Here is a 26,696-nt window from a genome sequence, read left to right as displayed (position 1 = left end):
GTAATTTTAAAATATATGGTGAAGAAAATTTATCTTGAATAATATTAAAAAACTTGCAATTAATGTAATGAAATCCACATCAAGAAATTTTAATGGAACATTTGGTTTCATCACTTGTCTTAGACAATCACTCAACCCACCTCAAGATAGAGCCGGTTTGTATTCCAGATCTTTGGCCTCCTTAGAAACCTCTTTCCCTTTCCCTTTTCCTTTCCCTTTCCTCTCCTCCTCCTTCAACCCCCAATTCCAAACACAGTCTTAAGTGAAAGAGCTGACGTGTACCATCATCAAATGGGCTGCCTTATTATCTAGCGGATGTTTAACTGACAAGTAGTAGAGTATTTTTTTTTTTTAAAATATTATTATAATTATATATATACATACAAGTATATGCTAATGTAGTACAGTTTCAGACTTCCAGTTGATGTGGCTCGAAATAACCGACACCAAATCGTACGTTAAGTTTTTCTCTCAACACGTGTCCGGTCCTTCTTCTTTTTCCCGCCAAAAATCGTTTAATATCTCGCTATTATCTCGCATAAATATCTTCTCGAGGACCACGATTTACTCCCATATTTACTCTTTTCAGCGTCCCTCAAAAACCGCTTAAAAACTCAAAGGACGAAACGAGTCAAGTCTTCATTATAGCAATTGCAGTATTACAGTAACGGGCCGTGACCCATCCCGCGTCACATCAAGTAGGACCCACCTGAATCACCAGTTCATCAGTTCCTAGTCGGTACAAGTTGGGATCAACGTAGAGGATGAGGCTGTGATGATACTTAATCACAGCCCGTGACCGAAATTCTACCCGTAAATGGTAGTACAACAAGTAGTGGAGGTGGAGGCGGTTTTACGTTAACCATGGTTAGGTTAATTTTAACCACGGTTAAAATCATGCTCTTATAAGCAAGTTTACATCTAAGAGAGAATGCGTTCTTGACTTCCGAGGGGGTAGATATAGATATATAGAGTGAGAAGAGAGAGATGATGATGATGGGTGATACAGGTCTGCCAAATCCGATCATCCAAGTCCCTCCGTGGGACCTACTAGATGATCCAACGGCCATGATGGGCTCTCCATTTTCGATCAATGCCCTTTCCGTTAACCTTAACGGCAATGCCACCAGCCCCAACGGCGACAACAACTACGACGCCTTAACGGCGTCCCTCCAGCGTTATCTTCCCTCAAATGTCAACAACTTGGTCTCTGAATCTGATGCTCTGCAAGGTGATGACTACGATATTCCGGTGAACGCGTTCTCATGCGATCAGTTCCGCATGTACGAGTTCAAGGTGAGGAGGTGCGCACGTGGGAGGTCACATGACTGGACGGAGTGTCCGTACGCCCATCCCGGCGAGAAGGCTCGCCGGAGAGACCCACGAAAGTACAACTACTCCGGCACTGTGTGCTCGGAGTTCCGAAAAGGTCAGTGTAAGAAGGGTGACTCGTGTGAGCTAGCACACGGCGTATTCGAGTGTTGGCTCCATCCGTCTCGCTATCGTACGCAGCCCTGTAAGGATGGAACCCACTGTCGACGCCGAGTCTGTTTCTTCGCTCACACCCCTGACCAGCTCCGAGTCTTGCCTCAGACGAGTCCGAGAATGTCTGACTCGTTTGATGGGTCTCCGAGTCGACTCGGTCTCGACTCGTACGGGTCGTTTGGGTCGTCTCCGACTTCGACTCTTTATTCCCCGCCGGTGTCTCCTCCGTCTGACTCGCCACCCATGTCGCCCCATGGGTCGCTGAGTGTGAACTCAGTGAGTGAACTCGCTGCGTCTATGAGGAATCTTCAAATCGGGAAGGCGAGGATGAGCATGAGTCCACCTTCGTGGGGTGTTCAGATGGGTTCTGGGTTTTGTTCGCCCCGGAGTCAATCGAATCTCCGACCCGGGTTTCTGAGTCTGCCTACGACTCCAACTCGGGTTCCAACTCGTTCTGGACTAAAGGTTTTCGAGCTCTGGGAGAAGAACTGTGAAGAAGAGCCTGTCATGGAGAGGGTGGAGTCTGGGAAGGAGCTGCGTGCAAAGATATACGCGAAACTCAGCAAGGAAAACTCGCTGGACCGAGTTGAATCGGCTTCTCCGGGCCCTGACGTCGGGTGGGTCTCGGAGCTGGTCATGTGATCCGGGTCTGATTGCTTTGGTGTGCCTGATTCATTCTTTTGGTGGTTGATGGTCCGAAAACCAAATGGGTCACCTTTTGATTCTTCAGCTGACTTGTGAATATCAATGTCAATACTTGGTCTGTGTAAATATTTGATCGTACGGCAGAGATTAGTCGCTAAATCTCTATTTTGTGGTGGTGGCTTTAATTTTTTGGGGATGAAAAAAAAAAAAATGGCAACTTGTCTGACACAAGAAGGGGGTTCTTAGGGGTTGCCAAAAATGGCATATGGGGTTCACATTTGTATTTTCTTTTTGGATTTTCCCGGAAAATTTATCTTCTTATGTAATCTGCCAAGCTCATGGTGTTTATGCCTTGATCAATGTAATTAATATATTTTCATCTATCTTTTTTAAGTCCTTGAAATAAATGTGTGCGTGTTTGTGTGTGGATGGGGTATGAAAAAAAGTAGTATTTTGTCTTTAAGCTTTGTTTTGTGTGTGGTCCTGGTTGATGAGGTTTGTGTTTGGATGGGGTGACAACTTCAATGGCATGTGTTAATCTGGTTAGGAATTTGGAGGAATTGGCAAGGCTTACTTAGTAAATTGAAGCCATATTTCAATAAATTGATGGGTATTTTTTCTTTTTTTGATTTGATTCTTTTCGAATCTTTTTCTAGTATGAGTACAATTTATAATCCTTTTTGGATTGAGTTTGGATAAGGATTTTCAGATAAGGTTCTCAATGGATGAGACAATGACTAATTGTTGATAAAAATTACAAAAATATTGTCTCTGATTAATGACAACATGGTTGAATTTTTCTGAAAATTTTTGGATCATTCCAATCTAATTGTTAGGGGTTTTTTTTTTTTTTTTTTTCTAATAAATTTTTTTTTTCTTTCTAATAATGAGTTAATTTTTTTAGTTGAAGAGTTTTGGTATTGGACAATTTACATTTTTTTTCTTCTTAAAAACTCGTTTAAAAAATTTAAATATTATAAAGTGTATTTTTTATTTCCTATAATAAAGTGTACTTGTTATGTATTCCTATTGCTTCTTGAAAATTGTTAACAGAAGCAAACAGGTCCTAAAATAGTTGAGTTTTTACAATTATTGTTCTATTGAGATTTTCATAAACGACATTAGTCTATGGTTCAAGTATAGAAAACACCGATATAGTCAGCGGTGGAGCCAATGTATGTCTAGGGTGACACGGGCCCCTTATTATAATACATATATGAAAAAATTTATATAAAGTCCTTCAAAAAAAATTTCTTCTATTTATCTTTTTAAATTCATTTAATTTTTTTTTTTAAAAAGTCAAATTTTCCTTTTTGAATCAAACTTCATTTTTTTTTCTTTTTCAAAATTCTCTCATTTTTATTTCCTTTTTAAAGTTTTTTTTGTTAATTATTTATCTTTCTTAAATTACTCATTGATTGACATATTATTCTGAATACATATATTTTTTTGTCTCTTGATTTTAGGAATTTATATTTATTATCGTGATTATTAAATTTCTTTTTTTTTTTTTTTATGCTGTGCCTTCCTAAATTTAATTTTTGACTCTGCCCTATAGTATGTTTTTAGTGCTCATCACACTTCCCCATAATATGTTTACCATCACACTCCTCGTGTACATAAAACAACCTTGAAGCTTCAATTTATGCAAATAGGTCCCTTTTGAGTTTTGACACATTTAAGGCATAATTTGGTTAAATTGTCCTTATATACACATTATATATATTATTTAAAAATACTTATTTTGTAAAATAACAAAAATAGACGCAAAGTGAAATGACCGGTGTGAAATGATATAAATTGCTGTTATTATTATTTTTGAAAAAATGAGAAAAACTCTTAAAAGTGTGTTAAATGTGCATATAATACTCATATAAAATTATTAGCATACACACCTCATTGGATATTTTCAAAGAGTAAAAAGACAAAATGAGCATTGCAACATTAATTTATGTCAATTTTTTGTTTGAATAATGTTTCCACGATGTTAAAAAAAAATAAGGAGATTATTAGCACATTTTTAAAAATAAAGTGTGAAAGTATTACATTAGGGCTCCGTTTGTTTGGACGGAAAATATTTTTCAAAAAATATATTTTTCATTTTCTAGTGTTTGGTTGTCGAAAATATTTACGAATAAATAAAATATTAAAATTTAACAAAAATAACTTTTCTATCAATTTTCGACAAATTATTTTACATGCCCCGCCTGATAAACTCAACCTCTATCTCGACGTAGAGCTCGTAAAAATAAAAGAATATTTTATCTTAAAAAAAAAAAATCCAAAAAATATATTTTAGGCCGAAACAAACAGAACCTAGAAGTGTTTTTTGTACTTTTTTTTTCTTTTTTTCCCGTGTCTTTTTGGACTTGACCCTTAATTTGTCGGCGGCTTAGATATTTCATCCTAACAAGATACATGCAAGAAAAAGCCATTGAGTCAGATTTTCATAACTATGTTTTTCAATACATAAAAATCATATTATTCTTATAACTTTATCATAGAATATATATATTTATTTTTGTAATTTCATATTTATTCATTTACATGCTATTTATATCCGTCTATCATTTCATCTTATTTTCTTTATATCATGGTGGAATCAACACCATCAACTCATGATATTCACCTCAATTCAAGCTGAAAATTTATATTTGTTGCGACAGAAAAACTATCTCAATACTTACCAATTTTATGAATCCCGTCACTCAGTCACCTGTTGTGTAACAAATGGCAGTGCTCAATTAAACTCGCAAATTGAGTTGCAATCTTATGGTAAATATAGTATTTGAACTGCAAAAATAGTCCCTTCTTTTATTGAATTCAAAGACTTTTAATTATTATTTTCGCTTCAAATTATTAAAAAGAAATAAGAAGTTAAAATATTCTATGATAAATCTCAACAAAATCTAGATGAGTAAAAAGATTATGTCAAAGGCCTCATGGGCATAGTGGCGTTGACAGGAATTCGGGAGATAAATTCTTAACGTCTCTTTTTGAACCGTATTTAATAATGCATATGTTGTGGGGTCGATACACTTACTCTAAAAAAAATGTCAAATAGATAATAGACTATAAAAATGTCTTAAATTTTTATGATGGATATTGGGATTAATTATGTATAATTATGCCGAGGATTGAAAAATTGAGCAACAAGCCTACTTTAGATCAATTATTTTCTCAAAAATTAAATATTTAATTTAATTCTATGAAGATTAGATGGTATTATGAAGTGGACAAGAATGACAAAATTGTTACTTGTCGAGTTTTCTATATTTAGTTTTAAAGGGTTCCCTAACAAGTTTTGGACAGGCAAAAATAAAAAATAAAAAATAAATCCTATGCAGGTCTTGGATAGCGACCCGAAAACAATTTGATTGTTGAATGGCGACCCGAAAACGAATTGAGCTTATCATCAAATATAAATAGTAATTTTCCCTTCTTTTGTTTTCTTCCCTTTTAATAAATAAATAAATAAATAAAACTTTCTTGGTAACATTCAACCCATAAATATATTCATTCATTTTCTCATATATGGGACAAGTTCCTCCTTCTACTAAAAAGTGACAAAGAAGGAAACCTACAAAAAAAAATTCGGATAACTCATATTAAGCGTTCTAAAAGTTTGGACAAATTACATACAAATTAATCCTTTAACATTTATTAAGTTGACTTTTTCAAGATTTGACAATGTGCTCAACATCACCCATTTGCCGTCCTTTTCGACAAACATGTTGATCAAATTTTATAAAATGATAATGTTAACCTTCCTTTATATAAAATGTAATGTAATATTACTGTTATATTATTGTAATAAATAAAGTTTGAACAATTTTGAATTAAAATAAAATGTTTGGATGTATAAATGGTCTCTAACTTAAATGATATAACTCGGTATTTTTTAAGAAGGATTTTTAACTTTTATATAAGAAAAGTGTGGATTAATAATTACCTCATATGCTACAAAAACAAGAAGTAAAAAAAATGAAAAAACATATAAAAAAATATATATCCTAAAGATTTAGAAAAATAATATATATATTGAAAGTTTAATCTGTAGTGGGATTAGATAGGATGTATGACGTGGATGTTGAACTGATAAACCCGTCCTTATCTCCCCCACATTGATAACTTAGTTTAAAGCTGCCATTTGAAATTAATAATTATTTTACAAAATCTTTGGATGTGAAAGTTGCATAGTCAAGGTGGTTTCCCTGTTTATTGGGTCCCACTAGAAAATCTGTCGTATCTCCTGGTTTCTTCACACGTGTACACAGTATTACAAACTCTGTAAGAATGTAGAATATATACAGATATATATATATATATATATAGATATATACACGTATATGCACAGCGCATCAGAATAATAAGTGTAGAGAGAGAAAGTAAGATTGGTAGGTGATTTATGGGGGACATGGTTGAATAAATTAAGAAAAGCGAAAGGCCGACAAAGAAACGGAGGTTCGAAGTTTGGTTCACGTACTTCAAGCTTAACCTAAAAAGTCGAACCAGGTGAACTTATATTCTAAAGCAAGTCTGTAGACTATTCTCTCACAAAGTTTCAACCTTTATTACCTTTCGAAAAAAAAAGTTTCAACCTTTATTTAATAATATTAATTGCGATAATTAATGAGACTGTCTTCGTTATAACTTTTATTATTTTCTGCAGCCCAAATTAAATGTCGTTTTGAAAATTGTTCTGATAAAGACCACACTTAATTTGAGATTGAAAGAATATTATATTTAAAGCAAGTCTGTACACTATTCTCTTACAAAGTTTCAATTTTTATTTAATATTTTTTCTATCCTAATTTAAATGTCATTTTTAAAAAGTAAGAATTTTTAAAATGAAAGGAAGCCATGTCTTATTTCCTTAAAAAGTTACTAATTTACTTTTTTAAGTTGTGAATATTCAAGTTTGAAATTTTAAACTCCAAGGACATATATAGAAAGATGTAAAATATATTATTTAAAAAAGAAAAGTGACAACTATTTTGGGACAGATTAAAAAAAAAATATATGACATTTTTTTTGGGACAGAAAGTAATAATAATTGGGAGAATTAATGAGGGTGGGTTCATTATAACTTTTACTACTCTTTGCGGGGCAAATTAAGGTCTCCTTTTGAGATGTTTTTTATTTTTGCTGTTTTTGTTTTTGGACTCATGTCGATTTTGGTAATAAAATCATGTTTGGTGAAACTTTATTTTATTTTATATAATGTTAAAATACTTTGTGAACAGTGACCCAAAACCAAAATATTAAAAAGTTATTTTTTCTTATTTTAATAATACTAAAAAATTATTTTTTCTTATTTTGACAATTGTTCATGGCCCAAAATCATAATTGTGCATGTTTATGTTTTTGATATTTTTCTAGCAAACATCGTTCCTGTTTTCAATATTTTTATAGCAAATATCGTTTCCAAACGTATTTTTTTATATTTAAAAACACTCATAGTCATACAACAAAAATACAATTTATATTTTAGTCAAAAATAAAATATCTAAAACAAAGAGGATGCCAAACATGCTAAGTGTCGTTTTAAGAACTATTCCATAATCACATTTTTTAAAATATATTAACATATTATAAAAAATATAGGGTAAAGTACATTAAACCCCCTTGAACTATTGGTCATTTGCAAGAAACCCCCCTGAACTACAAAAAATCCCCCTAAACTATGATTTTGTTGCAATTTACCCCATTGAACTATTGGTCATTTGTAAGAAACCCCCCTAAACTACAAAAAACCCCCCTGAACTATGACTTTATTGCAATTTACCCCCCTGAACTATGATTTTGTTGCAATTTACCCACATGACATCAGCTTCCGGCACCGAAAATTTTGAAAGACCAGTTTACCCTTATAACATACTTCGTCGTTTTAACTTATACACTTCTTACATTTTTTTTTCTGCCAAGAGATGTTTTTCACCTAATACAACCCAAAACAGAGAGCTAGAGAGAGAGAAAAGACCAAAGAAATCCAAGGTCGGCAGAATGGCTCGGTCTCGGAGATGGCGGCTTGTACTCGGAGGACTCGGCTGTGATGAGAGCTCGGTTGACTCGGCCGTGAACTGTGGAGGCAGCGGCGAGCTCAAGGGGGTCGGCGATGAACTGTGGACGGCTGTGTGCTCGAAACACGGACGGTGGTGTGCTCAATTATGGATATGGCAGAATAGGCCAGCGAGCTTGGAATGGACAATGGAATGGACCGGTGAGCAAGGTGAGCTGAACGGCGGGCAAAGCGGTGACGGCATGGGCTGACGCAACGGTGTAGAGAAGTGCGATATATATGGCCGACGGATCTAACGGGTGGTGCAACGGCTATGATAGAGCTATAATAGGAGACCCACCGATCCCAGCAACAAATTCCTTGGCTTCATCGTCCTTTTCAGTCAATCAATTCGAGCGGATGGGATAAACTACAAAAAATATATAGTTCAGGGGGGTTTCTTGCACATACCCCAATAGTTCTGGGGGATTTTTTGCAACTTTTATAGTTCAAGGAGATTTCTTACACATATCCCAATAGTTCAGGGAGTTTTTTGTAACTTTTATAATTTAGGGGAGTTTCTTGCACATACCCCAATAATTTAGGGGGAGTTAATGCACTTTACCCAAAAATATATGATGATTAACTTTCAAGAAATAATTCGATCACAAATCAAATGAATCAGAATCACCTAATAATTTCTTCGGATTGTTCGGAATATTACCAACGCAATACTTATGACAGTGACATGTTATTAAAATTTGTGCTTTTACCGGATCAGGTACTTTTGTTGGGCCTCCCACCATTTAGATTTATATCTAGTTTTATAGATGCTCTTGGGCTCATGTAAGCCATTAAGGTCTGTTTGGTTAGTTGCAGATTCATCTTTTTAACGTAGTTTGATTTAACATACATCTCTAACAAATTATCAGGGTTTGTTTGGTTAGCTGTGAATTTATCTATCTTAACATGGTTAACATGGTTTGATATAATGTACTTTTAGAATTATTTATGAAATTTAAGCTCATATTCACTTGTTCTAGATACACATATATAATGAATTTTCAATGAGTAGTAATGTTAACATCGAATACTTATAGTAAATTGTAATCGAATAATTTTTAATTGGCTATTTAGACCAAATATAACTAAGTGGGAAACTTTACTTTATTATTTGTTGCATAATTGATCAGTTAAAAGAATAAGTATAACAATTCGTTGTAATTATTCGATACAAGAATCATTTTTCATTTTTAATTGAATGAATCAATAATGCATTACCCAGAAGCTATGATATGATTATGAAACTCTTATTCATAAAAAAGACATCCTTACATCAATTATATTATTCCGTGCAATCAACTGTAGGGGTACACACGATTTCAATTTCTGTGATTATTAACAAAATTAAAATAAAAAAAGGAATCAAAATCATTACGACAGTGAATTGGAATCGAGCCGAACCGAACCGATTCCACGGTAACGGTTCGGTTCCCTTTTTAAGTACAGAAACAAACGTTTTCCACAAACAACACAGGTTAGGACAGTATTTGATATGTCTCTCTCAATAAGCAACATTGAGAGCCAATTGATAAGACAACATTGAGTATTTAACATGTCTCTCTCAATAAAGAACATTGAGTCCATTGATAAGACAACATTAGGCAATAAAGTATTTAATATCCTATAAGGCTCAAAAGTTACTTCACTTTAGTTAGTTCAGTTCGTAGTGTTCTTACAAGTTGATCTGATAAGGCCGGTAGGTTCAATTTTATAATTACAGTTTTTAAGAACTTTAAAAATATAAAATTATTTTTAGAAACAATTAGAAAAAATAATCTGAAAATAAACCTTTTTTCTTAAACGATATTTCAAAAAATAATTATTTTTTTAGAAACTTTCGACCAAACAAATTATTGAACAATTTTTTTGATTTTCAGTCCAAAAAATAGAAAAATATTCTCAAAAAGCTGTAGTTATTTGTAATTATTTAAAAATTATTTTCAAAGATTATTGTAGAAACACCCATATGATTTTTAACGGGCTTTATTATTATTCTAATTACTTTAATTTATTTTTAGAATTATTATTATCAGCAGTGTGGTGGACCAGAGCACGTTTTAGGCGTGCAGTTAATCATGTTGATGGGGATTTAAAGCTGCTTCAAATAATCTTACAATTTCTTAATATTATCCCTTTTTTGCCTTGTCCAAATGCAACAATGGATTTCATAATGGAGGGTGGGTCTTCCAAATGTGCATACATAAATATATAGAAAAAGGTTGTAACTTGCAAGCGGTATAAAAAGATGAGGAAGGTTGTAAGCAGTATAAAAAGAAACTTATTTATTTATTATTTATTTATTTAATTAATTTAATTTAATTTAATTTTTTATGCGGGCAAAAAGAAGCAGCACAAATCAAGCTTAACAATTTCGAGCTGTTATAAAAAGAACATTATACGGAAAATGTGAAAGAACAACATTCCTAGAAAGAGAACTTCTGGATAGCGCCGCTAAAACATGAGCCACCTCATTGCCATGCCCATAAACATGACGAAGACAAGCTCAGGAAAAACTTCGAAGCGCGACATGAAACTACTTCAATATACTAAAATTGGTTAATTTCTGCAACATCTTCCTCATCCTCACTACTTTCAGAAGAATTTATGGGACCAAATGTAAGTCATGCAGATTGCTAGCTTATTTCCAATATATCGACGAAACGTAAGGGGACAATTTTTATTCGCGGGTTATAATTGTGTCGTGTCGGATTAAGGATATTATATTAAATAATTCAATTCGAACACGACCCATTTAATATTCGTGTTAGAAATTCTCAATATTAACTCAACCCATATTTATTAAACGGGTTATACATGTTAATCTATTTAATGACCAATTTAATAAAATAAAAAATTATATTATTTAAATTATTAATAATACTGAATCAAATAATAAGCACTAGAATGCACCCAAATTACTAAATACTCTCTAATCTACAAAATAGTAAATTACAAGACAGGAGTTTAAATAATTATTTTGTAACCTGAGTATAAATTTATTTATTATATGTATAGTAGTTAAATGGGTATAAATGGGTTACAAGGATTGAACCACCTCAACCCAAATACGACATGATTAACTAAACGGGTTAATCGTGTCAATCCGTTTACGATCCGAACCAGTTTAAAGTTAACCCATACTCGTTTAGGGGTGGCAAATTACGATATGACCCGCCAACACGACACGAGATAAGCGGATTTGAGTTAACTTTAAATGGATTTGGGTCATAAATGAGTTGACACAATTAACCTGTTTACTTAACCGTGTCAGATTAGGGTTGAGGGGTTCAACTCGTACTACTTTTTTATATCCGTTTAACTTAACATGTAATAATCGTGAATATGCCATATGTATTATGTTACCTATTTAAACCTAATTACTATGGACAGTTAAGTTATTTCAACATTAACCTTGACTACGCCTTATGATTTTTCTTCTTATTTTGAATATTTGGGTTAATTGTGACAAATTTTTTTTAGTATTTATTATTTGATTGAATATTAAATTTTTCGTTTTAATAAACGGATTAACGTGTTAACCCGTTTAATGAACAGATCGAATTAGTATTGAGGGTTCTGACACGATTATTAAATGAGTCGGATTTGGGTTTACCTATTTAGTAGAATACCTTTATATCGACATGACATGATTATGACCCACGAACATAAATTGCCACCCTTATACTCGTTTAACTCGTGCCGTGTTTAAGTCGTATCAAACTTTGCCACCCGTAACCAAATACAAATAATACATTTCCACGTCCTAGCTTTTTCATATGTTGATTTGGCTTTAATAGCTGAAGCTTTGGTGGCTAATCAATCAAATGGAGTCCTATATATTAGGGTTTAAGTGATCTATTGATAGAAGGGGATTGAAAATTGGTTATTTATGTAAACTATAATTATTCGTGCAAACTATTAATCACAAATAAACATGAATTACAAAATCTTAGAATTTCATTATTTTCACATAGTCTATAATGCATAAATAAATAGTAAATATAAATACCTCGATCTATGATTACAAATCTCGTAGAGATTAAATCAAACGTCGAGATCTTTTCTGCGGAACAATCAACATACTAAACTGCAAGTCCAAATAATAGCCAAAACGTGGAAACCGATTTCTCTCTCTTGGCCTTTTGCATACATAAAATTATTATACGTGTTATTTCATTAGTGTATATAATTGATGGGATATATGCACTTTTATAAAGGCATAGAAATGACCGGTTTTCCTTTTAGTAATCTTAATTCCACTTTCCATAAATAGGAAAACAATTCTCCAATAATTAATTACCTAAAAGGTAATTTATAAGTTGACCAAATAATATAATATTAATCTGATATCTATTTACTTAACCACTAATTAATGAAATATATCACATATCCAAATCATATGGGCCATACAATTAATAAATAATCTTACATTCTCCCACTTGGTCCATATGATAACTTTCGTAGTGGTTTAATAAAATAGTCATTAATAGTGTACACCATAAATCAGATTGAGTCTTTAAGTTGGTCATCATACATACCATGGTAAATAAACTAACAATATGAGTCATGACGGTTACATGTCATTAAATGACATAGTCCTTTCCATATACCACAATATTAGTAACCTATTTAACATAGTCTATAAATGAGAAGTATCGATAATAGTCTAACAATAATGCATTTTCCAAGACTATTCCTGTTATCATTCATCAAAATAATAAGTACATGTACATACATAAATTAACAGGAAATATCATAAACAAATTTAATGAAATCAAAATATCAAATTTATATAAGCACTGTTAAGCAATCAATTAAAAATAATAATCATCATTTACTACCTATCATCATTCTTCTAATATGTCCATAAATGTCTTGGGTGGAAGTTCATTCGGTAATGGATTGCAATCATAAGTTGTGTGCTTATATGTTCAATAGACACTCGTTGTTTCTAAATATCTTCTTTAATGATAAAGTATTTCAACTTAGAATACCTATCATTTTTCATTCAAGAAGATCAACAATTGTAGTATAAATTTTCAGCAATCTGAAAATGGTACCCATAACTCCAAGTCTTGAAATAAATTATGCAGCCATAAATTGTAGTCTCAAAGCATGTTACAAATTAAAAATTCATAATAGACAAAGTAATAATAAATTACTTTGCACTTTTTTATATGTGGAGAGAAAAATTCCCCTCCAATAAAAGTCATCCACGTAGCCACAACGTAAGTCTTATTTTCAGTCTCTTGGTGGGCTGTAAAAGCCCAACCTTGTTCAAGCCCAGATTCAATCTTTAACAACCCAAGATCGCCTTATTTGAACTTCCAAGCCGTTAATAAAGTCGATTGGATCAAGTTACATTTGGCCCAGATTTGTTTATAAACGAAACCAGTCTTACCAAATAAAGGATCCTTCATACAAGGAAGTTTTACTGCAAGAGAAATTTGGCATGGAAAGAAGTATAGAAGGAAACAACATTGTATATGGAATGTATTAGAGGGAAAGCAATGTGAGTCCTACTATAATTCTACCACCTTTTTGTATATATATAGAGGCCTAGACCTCCAATAAAGATCATCGAGTAATATACGCTTTTCTTTGAATTCTTCTTGTTACTTATTATTTTATTTTGAGTGAGTTGTTCAATTTCTTTTTGATTCTTTTATAGAGAGAAATTTTGCATCTACACTTTGGCGCCTTCTGTGGAAAACGTATAGAAATATACTCCCACTATTGTTTCAAATTGTTTATGTTACTACGATCTGGAATGTCAACCGAAGGATCTGCAGCAGCGACTGATCAACAGATGGAGTTGATGCAAAAGATGCGAGAAGAATTCTTACACCAGTTCGAAACGCTTCATCAGGCGAACGAGGCCAGCGTAGCTCAGATTGCGTTGCTTCAATAGCAAAACGATACCTTTCAAACGGCGATGGCTCAGTTGGCACCATAGCCTCCACCAGGTGATGCGGCAGCACCCCCCAACCAAAACATTCCTCCAATTAACGAACCTCAAGCCAATGGGGCACGACCTATTGAAGCTCGGTCTAACGAAGTTCAACAAGAGCAGAGGACAAGGACCGAGGTGGTCGCTTTGGACAATCTGCCTCGTCACACGCAGGACGAATAGGCTGAGTCCAGCCGCAAATTTACGGTATGGTCTAATGGCATTCCGGATGGCACAGGCGTATAGGAGGCCTTTGATGATAAAAGACTTCTGAGGATTCAGACGCCCACTGAGATGGCCAGAGAATATAAGAATTCTCTAGTGAAGACTCTGTTCACCGATGATATATACCTTGTTGACAGACCTAAGAAGTTTACAATGCCTTCCTTTATTCAGTTCGATGGTATGGGCGATCCTTCTCGTCACCTTAACCACTATGCACAAAAGATGGCTCTGGACGATCATAACGATCCATTCATGTGTAAGGTTTTTTCGACTAGTCTAATAAGAGTTGCATTGGAATGGTTCAGGAATAGGCCACACAAATCCATCCCAGACTATGAAACTTTGTGCGTTATGTTCCTAGCCCAATACTGCGGAAACAAGAAGTAGAAGAAGACCATCGCTAGTCTCTTCACCATAAGGTAAAAGAGAGGAGAAACACTACAGGATTTCTTGTCCAGATTTAACGTGGAGGCCTCAGAAATAGCAGATTGTCATCCTGCGAATGCAATAGAAACATTCAAGATCGGTATGATTCAGGGAACTAAGTTCCATACCTCCTTAGTCAAATATTGCCCTTCGGATATGCAGACTCTCAATGCTAGGGCACAGATCTACATCCGACTTGAGGAGAATGTAGCCCACCGAGCACATCACGCCACCCTCGTTACAGTGGATAATAAGCCTCGGGAAAAAGTTTCAAGTTCAAAAAGTCAAAAAAGCTAGCATGCCTCAACACCGGTTGCTCAGGTACCTGAGAAGAGGCAGATGACAGAGGAAAGGTTCACATCTCTTCGTACCACCTTGGCTTGGCTATTCCAAGAAAATAAGGTGAGATTCGCAGCCCTCTCAGCCTATCAAGCAACCCTTGGAGTAAAGGGACAAGAGCAAGCACTGCACCTACCACAGGGATTACGGGCATACAACCAATGATTGCAGATAGGGATGGCAATTTGACCCTCCCGCGCGGTTACCCGCCCCGTTTTTGGCAATTTTGGGGGATCGTTTTGCTTATTTGGGTGGGGATGGTTTGATGCAATAAAAACCCACGCGGGTTTGGTGCGAGGGCGGGGAGAGGTCGCCCCGCACCGCCCCGCACCGTTTAGATAAACAAATTACTTAAGTACCCTTATTTCATTAATATATATATATATATATTTCCCACTATATATTAATTACCCCCCATATATATATATATATATTTCCCATTATATATTAATTACCCCATATAGCAATATTAAAGTAACAAATGAATTTTATTAAAAGGAAAGTTGCAATGGTGAAGAATTGAAGATGAAGGGAAAAAAAAAGAGCAAATCTATTTCAACAATAATTAAATTGTGGTCTTAAACGGGGCGGGGTGTGTGATACCCCTCAGATCTGAGACATGAGTTGATCAGGCCCAGGCCCAAACCCAAGGGAAATATCAAACAATTAAGTATTTTAAAGCGAACACAGAATATTAAATGAAATAAGAAATAGAATCAAGCTATCAAAATTATCCAATATCAAATCCTCCAAATTAAAACTGAATAATAATACTCCAAATCCAAAACCTCCATGAGTACAACTTGGGAATCCATCTAGTGGACCCCTAAATAAAATGTCAACTGAACTAAAAAAAAATAAAACTAAGCTAGATCATAAAGAGAATTCCTACGTAAACCGATGAATGAGAATCTGTGCTCAATCAGCACAATCAAGCTCTAAAGTTGGACCCATCCTGTACCTGAAAAGAATAAAGGAGTGGGTTAGGCCCACGAACAAGTTCTAATCTAACGGCAATTCATACAGTTAATCGATACGCAGATACACCCTAGATACCTCACAATATCTATTTAGTCCACACACACACACACACACACACACACACACACACACATATATATCCACACTAAGGGACATTCACTGGATTATAATAGGGGTCTCAACCTAAATAGAAGGTACCATGCGAAAACGCACCCAAAGGTTGGCATGAGTATCTAGACATAACAGGGTACACTTCAACCTACTATATGCAGCTATGCATCCACTGCATATACACACCCTAACCAACGAGCCTGAGACTCAAGCTCATCTCGTGGTACCATAATCATATATCTAAAGTCCGTCCAAATCCAGAGTATGTCATTCCATTATTCATTGAGGTGATATACGAAACACAATCCAGTTAGACATTCAACTTATTCAGCTGATATGACTTAACTACAACCAACTAATCCAGGGAGTCACTCAACTTAGTCAGTTGATCTGACTCAAACACAAATAGGATTCAATATTTTACAATCCATTCCTTTAATTCGGTAGGTGAGGAGGCCCGAAGTGACATGGGCCGGATATGACCCGCAAACGCGACATCCGGTCCGTACAGATGGGTCAAGCCCATAGAGAGACACTGCCATATGGGCCGAACGCGAGTAGCCTATCAAAGATGATCAAAACTCACAGAGGAACGGGCCTAGATCTAGCAGTCCATTAATATTTGTAAGAATCTATAAATAGGAGAAGTAATGGATAGAGCAAGAGGAGATATTTTTGGTTGAAATGTAAGAGTTCTAGAGAGAGAAAGAAAGGACGAATTTCTTGCATCTTCAATTGGCGCCGTCTGTGGGAAGCGTTAAAGATTGATTGATCATTGATCAATATCGCGTGGATTTAGACCAATTCGTGGGAACGAAACTCGATCTTTGGGAGTTGGATCCAGAACTGAGCGATTGTGACCTACTCTGGAGGAATTTTAGTTCCTGTTGCTTTGGCGGAAGTGGCTTCAGATCTACGCAACGACGAGTTGTTCGATTGTGGCGGGATCTGATGGATTTAGAATTCGGACAATTCAGATCTCGTCAACCGTAAGCATAATTCGGAGAATTCGAAACCAGATCTGAAAAATTCGCACTCACGAAGCTCAGATCTACTCACGAACTTGAGATTAATGCCTTTACTCCGTTCAGGAATAATGATAGGTGAAAGCTCCAATCCGATGGAGGCTGTCCAGCAAACGAAGCTTGAGGAGTTGATGAACTTGATCGAAGCTCTCAAAAAAGAGAATGCAGAATTGAAAGCTGGAATGCAACATCAGCAAATACCCGCGGTTTCGCGTCCACTTCCGGCCGGTGAAGGAGGTGTTCAACCTAATATCGCGCATCAAGGCGAGCAGGACGAAAACAATCAATCAGCTCTCCACCGTGATGAAAGGAGGATGGACGATTTGCCACCAAATGTTCGTCGAGTTAAGGATCACGAAGGATTGACTCACGTTGATCCGCGACATGAGCAGATCAGACAGAACGAAACCATGACCTTCGATCCGCATCGGGAAAGGTTCAACCGAGAGGAAGTGATAGAGGTTGATCACCGTCGAGTTGTGTCGCCTTGGCAAAGAGAGCTCATAGAGGAACGGTCGTTCGATCCGTCTTACCGGCCCTCCATGGCTACAATCACTCATCGCGGTTCGGAGAGCAGAACCGTAGCTCACAGAGCTACCGCTGGGCTCCAGAGAGAGAATGAAGCACTCCGATCCGCGGCTCGGACGGTTGATTCACCATTCACTGACGAGATCCTGAATGCCCCGCATCCAAGGAAGTTTGCTATGCTCGTCTTTATTCTGTTTGACGGAACAACCGATCCGATCAATCATGTGTACCATATCTAGTTGAAGATGGCACTGAATACGGAAAATGACTCTTTAATGTGCAAATGTTTCCCTACAAGCCTAGCTGGATCGGCGCTCAGCTGGTTCAAGAACTTGCCTAGGAGCTCCATTGGTAGCTTCCGAAACCTGTGCGATCGGTTCATAAGCCAGTACTATGGGAACAAGCGTCCGCCGAAGGACATCTCGAGCCTATTCATAATGAGACAGCACAAAGATGAATGTCTTCAGGCTTTTCTCACCAGGTTTAATCTCACTAAGAGTATGGTGATCGAATGCCACCCTTCTACAGCGGTTCAAGCCTTCAAGTTAGCCATGACACGTGGCACTTCGTTCCATACCAGTCTGGTAGTGAACACGCCGACGACTATGGATGAACTCAATGAAAGAGCCGATGGCTTTGTGCGCCTAGAAGAAGAGGAGGCAGCTAATGCTCGGACAGCGTCGGTCGTGTCGACCGAGGAAAAGTCCAAGGCAAAGATCAGGCAGAAGTAGGCTCAGCCGCAACATCAGACCTCCTGGAAGGCAGAAAAGAGGTTCAGGGAGGAAGAGCTGATCACTCCGCTGAAGGTCACTCTGGCGAGGCTATATCAGGAGAACAAAGATAGGTTTCATCCACCACTGCCAATTAGGCAACCCCTCGAACAGAGGGATCAGACTAAACATTGTGCTTTCCATTCCGATTTCGGTCATCAGACTAACGAATGCAGGAATTTGAGATGGCAAGTGGAGATGTTGATAGCTAGAGGGGAGTTCGCGAGTTATGTTCAAGGCTCGGCGACAGAGCAGAATCGACCGATGGAGCAAATAAAAAGGAGTCATAAACAAAGCTCCCACAATTCACAACCAGTTCGTATAATCAATGCTATCCACGGTCGACCCGAGCCCAGCGAAGATTCAGATGAGCTACTCCGAGCGCGCCTACGGCAGGCGCAGATGAAGAAAAGGGTCAGCAGTGTGAATACTCTACACCAACAGATCACATCGATACAGATAAAGTTCGACAGGACAGACCTGCAGCGTGTTCAAGTCCCCCATGAAGACCCGTTGGTAGTCAGCTTGACAGTGGCAGACTGCCTGGTGCGTAGAGTTCTGATCAATCCCGGGAGCAGTGCGAATGTCATGCCGAGGGACACATTTGATCGGCTCGAGATTAAACCAGAGAGGCTCAAGCCCACTGGAAATCCCCTGTTAGGATTCGATGGCAAGAGGGTAGAGCCCGTCGGAATGGTGGAAGTAGAAGTTCAAGCTGCAGAACGAGCTCTTATGGAAACTTTTGTGGTTGTGGAGATTCACACCTCGTACAATCTCCTGATGGGAAGAGGATGGATTCACAGAGTCCAAGGTGTACCCTCAACTCTGCATCAGGTCATGAGGTGCCTCGGACTCGATGGAAATAAGGTGATAGACATTCATGGGGATCAGGTTGCAGCCAAAGAGTGTTATTCCGTCACACTAAAGTATGCTGGGAAAGGGAAGGCGCACGTCCGATCAGCGAGCCCCAGATAGCAATTACAGGAACCTCCGCCCAAGCAGAATAGGGTGGAGGAGTCAGTTGACTTGACCGAAGAGCCCCTTCTGGATGTGCAGATCGATCAGTCCAGGCCAGAGCGAACTACCAGAGTAGGATTAAGACTGACCAGGGAAGAGCAGCAAGAGCTAATTGACTTCTTGTCTCACAATGCCGATGTATTTGCATGGAGTCACCTAGACATGCCTGGAATTAATCCCTCCGTATCCTGTCATTCCTTGAATGTCAATCCCAATTTCAAACCAGTAAAACAGAAGCAACGAAGATTTGCTCCATAACGTAACCAAATCATAGCCGAAGAAGTTGATAGGCTGCTTGATGCAGGATTCATCAGAGAAGTGCACTACCCTGATTGGTTGTCCAACGTCGTTGTCGTGCAGAAGAAGAATGGGAAATGGCGAGTATGCATTGATTTCACCAATTTGAACAAAGCCTGTCCGAAGGATAGCTTCCCGCTGCCAAAGATTGATCAAATGGTGGATGCCACCACCGGGTATGAGCGTTTAACCTTTCTGGACGCTTATTCAGGTTATAATCAGATCCCTATGGACCCGGCAGATGAAGAAAAAACTTCTTTTGTAACCGAGTGAGGGACATACTGCTACAAAGTTATGCCTTTCGGACTAAAGAACGCGGGAGCAACTTATCAAAGACTTGTTAGCAAAATTTTCAAGGATCAAATAGGAAAGATTGTGGAAGCCTATATTGATGATATGGTGGTAAAGAGTAGGAAGAAGGATGATCATCTGAAACATCTGCAAGATGTATTTGATGTGCTGAGGCGATATGGGATGAGGCTCAATCCAACCAAGTGCTCGTTCGGTGTGAGTTCCGGTCAGTTTTTGGGACACGTGGTCAACCGCAGAGGCATCGAAGTTAGCCCCGCTCAAGCAGAGGCTTTGATTAAGAATGCCGAGCCAAAGACGATCAGAGAGGTACAAGCCCTCACAGGACGAATAGCTGCATTAAGTCGATTCATTTCTAAGTTGTTAGATCACTGCAAGCCGTTCTTTGACACTATTCGGAGTCATGGAAGACAGGTCTGGGGAGATGAGCAACGACAAGCATTGACCCATTTGAAGGAATATATGCAGAATCCGTCCTGTCAGCCCCGGATCCAGAAGAAAAGTTATTTCTATATTTTGGAGTATCTAGTGTTGCGACAAGTGCCGTTCTGATTCATTGCAAGGAAGGGGTGCAACACCCGGTATTTTATGTCAGTAAAACAATGACCGAGGCAGAACGAAGATACTCGAAGGCCGAACGAGTGATACTTTCACTTGTAAACGCAAAAAGAAAGTTGAGGCATTATTTCAAATCCCACCCTATAGCTGTTCTAACAACTTTTTCAATCAAAGTGCTTATGCACAAGCCAGAACTCTCGGGCAGGATGACAAAGTGGGCCATAGAGTTAAGTTCATTTGACATAACGTATGAGCCGAGAACAGCTGTCAAAGGACAAGCGGTAGCCGATTTCCTGCTAGAATGTGACTCTGAGGATACGGAAGAAGACCTTAGATGCGGCTCTTGGAAACTAAATGTGGATGGCTCCTCTAACCAGATGGGGGTAGGAATTGGGGTTAAACTGCAAACCCCAGAGGGTACTTCTTTGAGTCAAGCACTCAGACTTGAGTTCCGAGCCACCAATAATGAAGCGGAATACGAGGCATTGCTGAATGGGTTAAAGTTGGCCAGAGAGCTACAGGTCAGATGTTTGACTGTTTATAGTGACTCACAGTTGATTGTTCGGCAGGTAAATGGTGAGTACGTGACCAAGGATGACACGATGGAGGCATATCGTTCTGCCGTTCTGCATAAAGCCAAGGACTTTGCAAAGATTGAATTCATACAGTTACCGAGGGAATAGAACGCAGATGCGGACTGGTTAGCATGTAGTGCTTCGAGTTCTGGCGGGACATTGGCGAGGGTGATTCCAATAGGAATATTGACCCAGCCATCTATTTTCGAAGAACCTTTGGACTCTGACCCTTGGTAAGTCAATGTCATACCGTATGAACCGAGTTGGATTGACCCCATCATCACTTATATTCGAGATGGCGTTTTGCCTATGCAAAGGGATGAAGCTAGGAAAATCAAAAAGAATGCTGCAAAGTACGCCATCGTGCATAACCAGCTGTATAGAAGGTCCTACTCTGGCCCATACTTGAAGTGTGTCACCCCCGCAGAGTTGCAGCAGGTGTTGCGAGCTATTCATGAAGGCGTATGTGGCAATCATTCTGGGGGAAGATCGTTAGCGCATAAAGCAATGACACAAGGGTATTTCTGGCCGAACATGTCAAGAGATGCGGAGGAGCTCTCTCGAAGGTGCGATAAATGCCAACGATATGGACCATTGATCCACCAACCACCTGAGGAATTGCACGTAATGGCCTCACCATGGCCTTTCGCGCAATGGGGGATGGATGTGGTCGGTCCTCTGCCAACGGCAACAAGTATGTGCTATGGCCACGGATTACTTCACTAAGTGGGTGGAAGCAGAACCATATCCAAGCGTGACTCAGACTCATGTGAGACGATTTATTTGGAGCAATATTATCTGCCGTTTCGGCGTTCCAAGGTCAATAGTCATGGATAATAGCACGAACCTCGACAGCAAGCAAGTAAGAGAGCTGTTGGAGGAGTATGGAATAAATCAGAAGTTGGCTGCAGTAAGTCATCCCCAGGCTAATGGACAAGCAGAAATTACAAACAGAACAATTTTCGCCTGTATTAAGAAGAAGCTGGAGGACCATAAAGGGAAGTGGTTGGATGAGCTCCCGAACGTCCTATGGGCTTACAGAACCACCCCAAGGCGGCCGACTGGGGAGAGCCCGTTTGCAATGGCGTATGGTACCGAGGCGGTTATACCGGTTGAGCACTTGGTCCCAACTATCAGAAGCTTAGCATGGAGTCGAAATCAGAACGACAGAATGTTAAGATTGAACCTCGATATGATAGACGAAAAGAGGGACGCTGCAGCAATAAGGTTAGCATCATACCAACAAGTATTGGCGAATAGTCATAACAAAAGAGTGAAACACAGAGATTTTACCCCTGGCGATCTGGTTCTGAAAAGAAAGGTGGGGATAGTCAAAAAAATGATGCCACCCTGGAAGGCCCATACAGAATTGCAGAAGTCATAGGGAAGGGAGCATATACATTAGAGACCATGACGGGAAGGTTGGTCAGCAAGCCCTCGAATGTTACGTCTCTGAAGAGGTACTACCAATAAAAGCTAAGTTTCAGCTTTATTGGGTGTTGTTTGTTTTCAATCAAGTACGTATGAATGTGCAAATTCCTGAAATTTATAAAATAGCTTTCCTTTTTAAAGGGTTTAAAAAAAAAAATAATGAAAAGCCAAGTGGCAAGTGGCATTCTAGCCGAGCGCCAGGCACTTAAGCAAGATAAGTGGCAGCTGGCACCATAAGCCGAACGCCAGGTACTTGCTAAAAAATGAAAAGCCAAGTGGCAAGTGGCATTCTAGCCGAGCGCCAGGCACTTAAGCAAGATAAGTGGCAGCTGGCACCATAAGCCGAACGCCAGGCACTTACTAAAAAATGAAAAAGCCAAGTGGCAAGTGGCATTCTAGCCGAGCGCCAGGCACTTAAGCAAGATAAGTGGCAGCTGGCACCATAAGCCGAACGCCAGGCACTTACTAAAAAATGAAAAGCCAAGTGGCAAGTGGCATTCTAGCCGAGCGCCAGGCACTTAAGCAAGATAAGTGGCAGCTGGCACCATAAGCTGAACGCCAGGCACTTGCTAAAAAATGAAAAGCCAAGTGGCAAGTGGCATTCTAGCCGAGCGCCAGGCACTTAAGCAAGATAAGTGGCAGCTGGCACCATAAGCCGAGCGCCAGGCACTTGTTAAAAAATGAAAAGCCAAGTGGCAAGTGGCATTCTAGCCGAGCGCCAGGCACTTAAACAAGATAAGTGGCAGCTGGCACCATAAGCCGAACGCCAGACACTTGCCAAAAAACACGCCACGACAGAGTTAATATGAAAAAATATTAGAAATGGGCCTGAACAGAGCGTAGCACAAAGAAAAAAGAGAAAAAAGAGTTTTATCATCTCGTTCATAATAAGCATTGGAGTTACAAAAAGTGAAGTATTTGAGTCACATAGTTACAAAAGAGTATGGAATCGAAGAGTCTGGAGGAGTCTTAGCTAGCTGCCTCAGTACCGACAGCCTCCTGGTTGTGCTGATCCGCCTCCTCGTTCCCGTCAGCCATCTCACCCTCACGAGATGGGGAATCAAGATGAATAACAGAGTCATTCTGCTGGGGGCCAACGTCAGTAGTGGCAATGGGAGATACCACAGTTGACGAATGGAGAGCGGTTAGAGGTTAAACGATAGGAGGAGCTGTAGTGATCCTGGAGGAAGCAATCTCCTGACATTCATCAAATATGTGCTCGGCTTCGGTGGGTTCTGGGTCAACATAGACCCCCAGAGGATCAATCCCTAAATCCTTATCAATCTCATCCGGAGTTGAGCTGGTCTGTCCCTCAGCCGGAACTCGGTCGGAAAAACCATCTCGGAATCCCTGAGCATATCTAAGAGCTCCAACTCTTGAGAACCGAGCATGAAGAGCCAGCATTCCACCATTCACTCTGCTGATGGTATCAATCAGAGCGTTGCGCTCGTCCAGAGCTCTTTTCTCAAAAGCCATCCGAGCAGACTGTTCATCAGCCAGAAGGCACTAGAGCTCTGCCTTTTCATCTCTGATCGAATCACGTTCAGTCTGCCAGACACTCTTTTCAAGCTGGAGGGCATCCTTCTCATCCTGAAGAGAGTCGTTCTCCTTCTTCAGAACATCTCTTTCTTTTTCGGTTTCTTCAAGCCGAGCCAATATCTCGGTGTTCTTGCTGGCAAGAAGGTCGTTTTCCTTATTAGCCACATCCAAGCTATCAGAGAACTTACGGGCCCTGGCGTTCCCCATTTCCACCTGTTTCTGCATAGCCATCATACCAAACAAAGTCTGCATAGATATACATGAATACTGGTTAAACCGATCGCCTGGTCGGACGAAGGCAAGAGCAAATAGTATGAGAGGATTCATGAGTTAGAAAATAAAAGTCACCTCCATGGCAGATTGGGGAAAGCGACTGAACACATCCTTCTGGGACAGACCCTTCGCCGCCTCAAGGTCTTTCGGAGTCCACATACTCCTGTAATACGCCATGGCGGTCTGGCCATCCTTCAACATGGTCTCGTTCGGCTTCACGAATGTCCCATCCGTTTGGGTGTACCGAGGAGCCCATGGTGGTAAAACAGGAATAGAAGGAGAAGCAGAAGCAGAGGCACCAGCTGCAATAGGCCCGGAGGGGGCAGGAGCTCTGACTGGGCGATGCAAGAGAGTGCTCGGCCCAGAGACTCGGGTCCTTCTTACAAGAGGTTCCTCCTCAAGGTTGACTCCACCGTCAGGATGAGGCCTTTTGCCTCGTTTTTTGTCCCGAGCACCCCCAGTGGCAGCAGGGGTAGTAGTGATTTGTGGAGATGTGCTCGGGTTAGTAGCAGGGGTGCTGACAACAGGATCGACAGCCACCGTACTCGGGATGGTGTCAGAGATGGTAGCTAAAGAAGAGGCTGATGTAGGAAAGGAGGTTGCTCCAGCAGCAGAAGTGGCTGGGGGAGTATTTTTCCTCCTACCGAATGAAGGAATCTGAAGCCTGCTTATGGTATAGCCGAGGGATGAGAGCGCTAGAAGGTTGTTTGAAGTGAGGAGGTCTGAGCAAGAAGGAATATCGTTCAGAACGTATTTTTTCAAGTAATTACTCCTATCCCTGTAAACACTGTAGCTCAAGTCATCACAAGGTATGCCTAAGGAGCGACATAAGAAAGTACAAAAGTGAGGAACACATGTTTCGCAGGGACAATCATTTTTATGAGATTTGAATTTCTTATATGAGGAGACAGAACAGACGCCAAAGGCGCTCAGGATTGGGTAATTATCTGCAGCCGGCGAAGACCAGGCCCCACTAACGCCCACAATGTTATCCCTCCAACCCTTTTCAGATTTGATTGTATCCGTACATATGGACATCTTGTCGATCGGGTAGAGGTGGTAGAATGGCTCGTTAGTTCGGATCTTACTGACCTTATAGCAAAGAAGAAGATCTATGAGGTCAAGGTCCAGACTTCTGTCATGAATCAACAGTAACATAACGGATATGATTCTAAAGAAATTGGGGTTTACCTGCAGGGGGGATATCCCCAGTCTATTGAAGACATAATTAAAGAAGGGGTGCAGAGGGAACCTAACGACATTCAGTTGAAGGTTTGTAAATAAAACTTCGCCGGGAAGAAGGCCGGCACCGGTCATAATATTAACATCCTTAGGGCAAACCCTAACTTGGATATTGTCAGGAAGTCTAAGTCTCATACGAAGAACATCTAGATCTACAACCATGGTGAAAGCGATTGAAGGATCTAAAAGGGTAAAAAGAAGTCTGCCGAAAGTAAAAAGGAACAAAACTAACCTCTGAGGTAGAAAGCAACAAAGAGCACTGCAAGATCGCTGGAAGAATGACTCTTGAATGTTGTCAGGAAGTCTAAGTCTCATACGAAGAACATCTAGATCTACAACCATGGTGAAAGCGATTGAAGGATCTAAAAGGGTAAAAAAAAGTCTGCCGAAAGTAAAAAGGAACAAAACTAACCTCTGAGGTAGAAAGCAACAAAGAGCACTGCAAGATCGCTGGAAGAATGACTCTTGAAGAATTTCACCGGAAGAAATTTAGCACTGTTCTAAAAAGATGAGCGAGAGATTTGACTGATGATGGAGACGGTAAAAAGGCATGAAGTGGCATTCTAGAGCCTTATAAAGGTGAGGTGGACCCGAGGGCCGAAGCGTCAGGAAGGCGAGAAATTCATCGAGCCCCGGAACATTGATTCCGGATCTAACCGTCCGTTCCCCCATATGGGTTTCTCGAGCCGTCAACATCATGATGAGACGCCTTCAATAATTACCCCCTTATTAAACAAGGGGTAATTATGGGGGCAGTTGAGGAGGCCCGAAGTGACATGGGCCGGATATGACCCGCAAATGCGACATCTGGTCCGTACAGATGGGTCAAGCCCATAGAGAGACACTGCCATATGGGCCGAACGCGAGTAGCCCATCAAAGATGACCAAAACTCACAGAGGAACGGG

The 26,696-nt window shown here is 39.2% G+C and overlaps 1 protein-coding gene across 1 annotated transcript; it reads left to right on the top strand.

Moving 5' to 3' along the window:
* Nucleotides 1-927: 927 nt before the first annotated feature.
* On the top strand, nucleotides 928-2,513 carry LOC132303743 (zinc finger CCCH domain-containing protein 23-like). The gene has a single exon (XM_059801134.1). It carries the CDS (start codon nucleotides 988-990, stop codon nucleotides 2,125-2,127), a length of 1,140 nt encoding a protein of 379 aa, XP_059657117.1. The 5' UTR covers nucleotides 928-987; the 3' UTR covers nucleotides 2,128-2,513.
* Nucleotides 2,514-26,696: the final 24,183 nt, after the last annotated feature.

Source organism: Cornus florida, unplaced genomic scaffold (genome assembly GCF_030987335.1).
Source record: "Cornus florida cultivar Cherokee Brave unplaced genomic scaffold, ASM3098733v1 CherokeeBrave_3.0.0_Hap2_Chr04, whole genome shotgun sequence".
Taxonomy (NCBI): Eukaryota; Viridiplantae; Streptophyta; class Magnoliopsida; order Cornales; family Cornaceae; genus Cornus; species Cornus florida.
The sequence above is the reverse complement of the archived record's forward strand: the minus strand, read 5'-3'. Positions and strand labels throughout refer to the sequence as shown.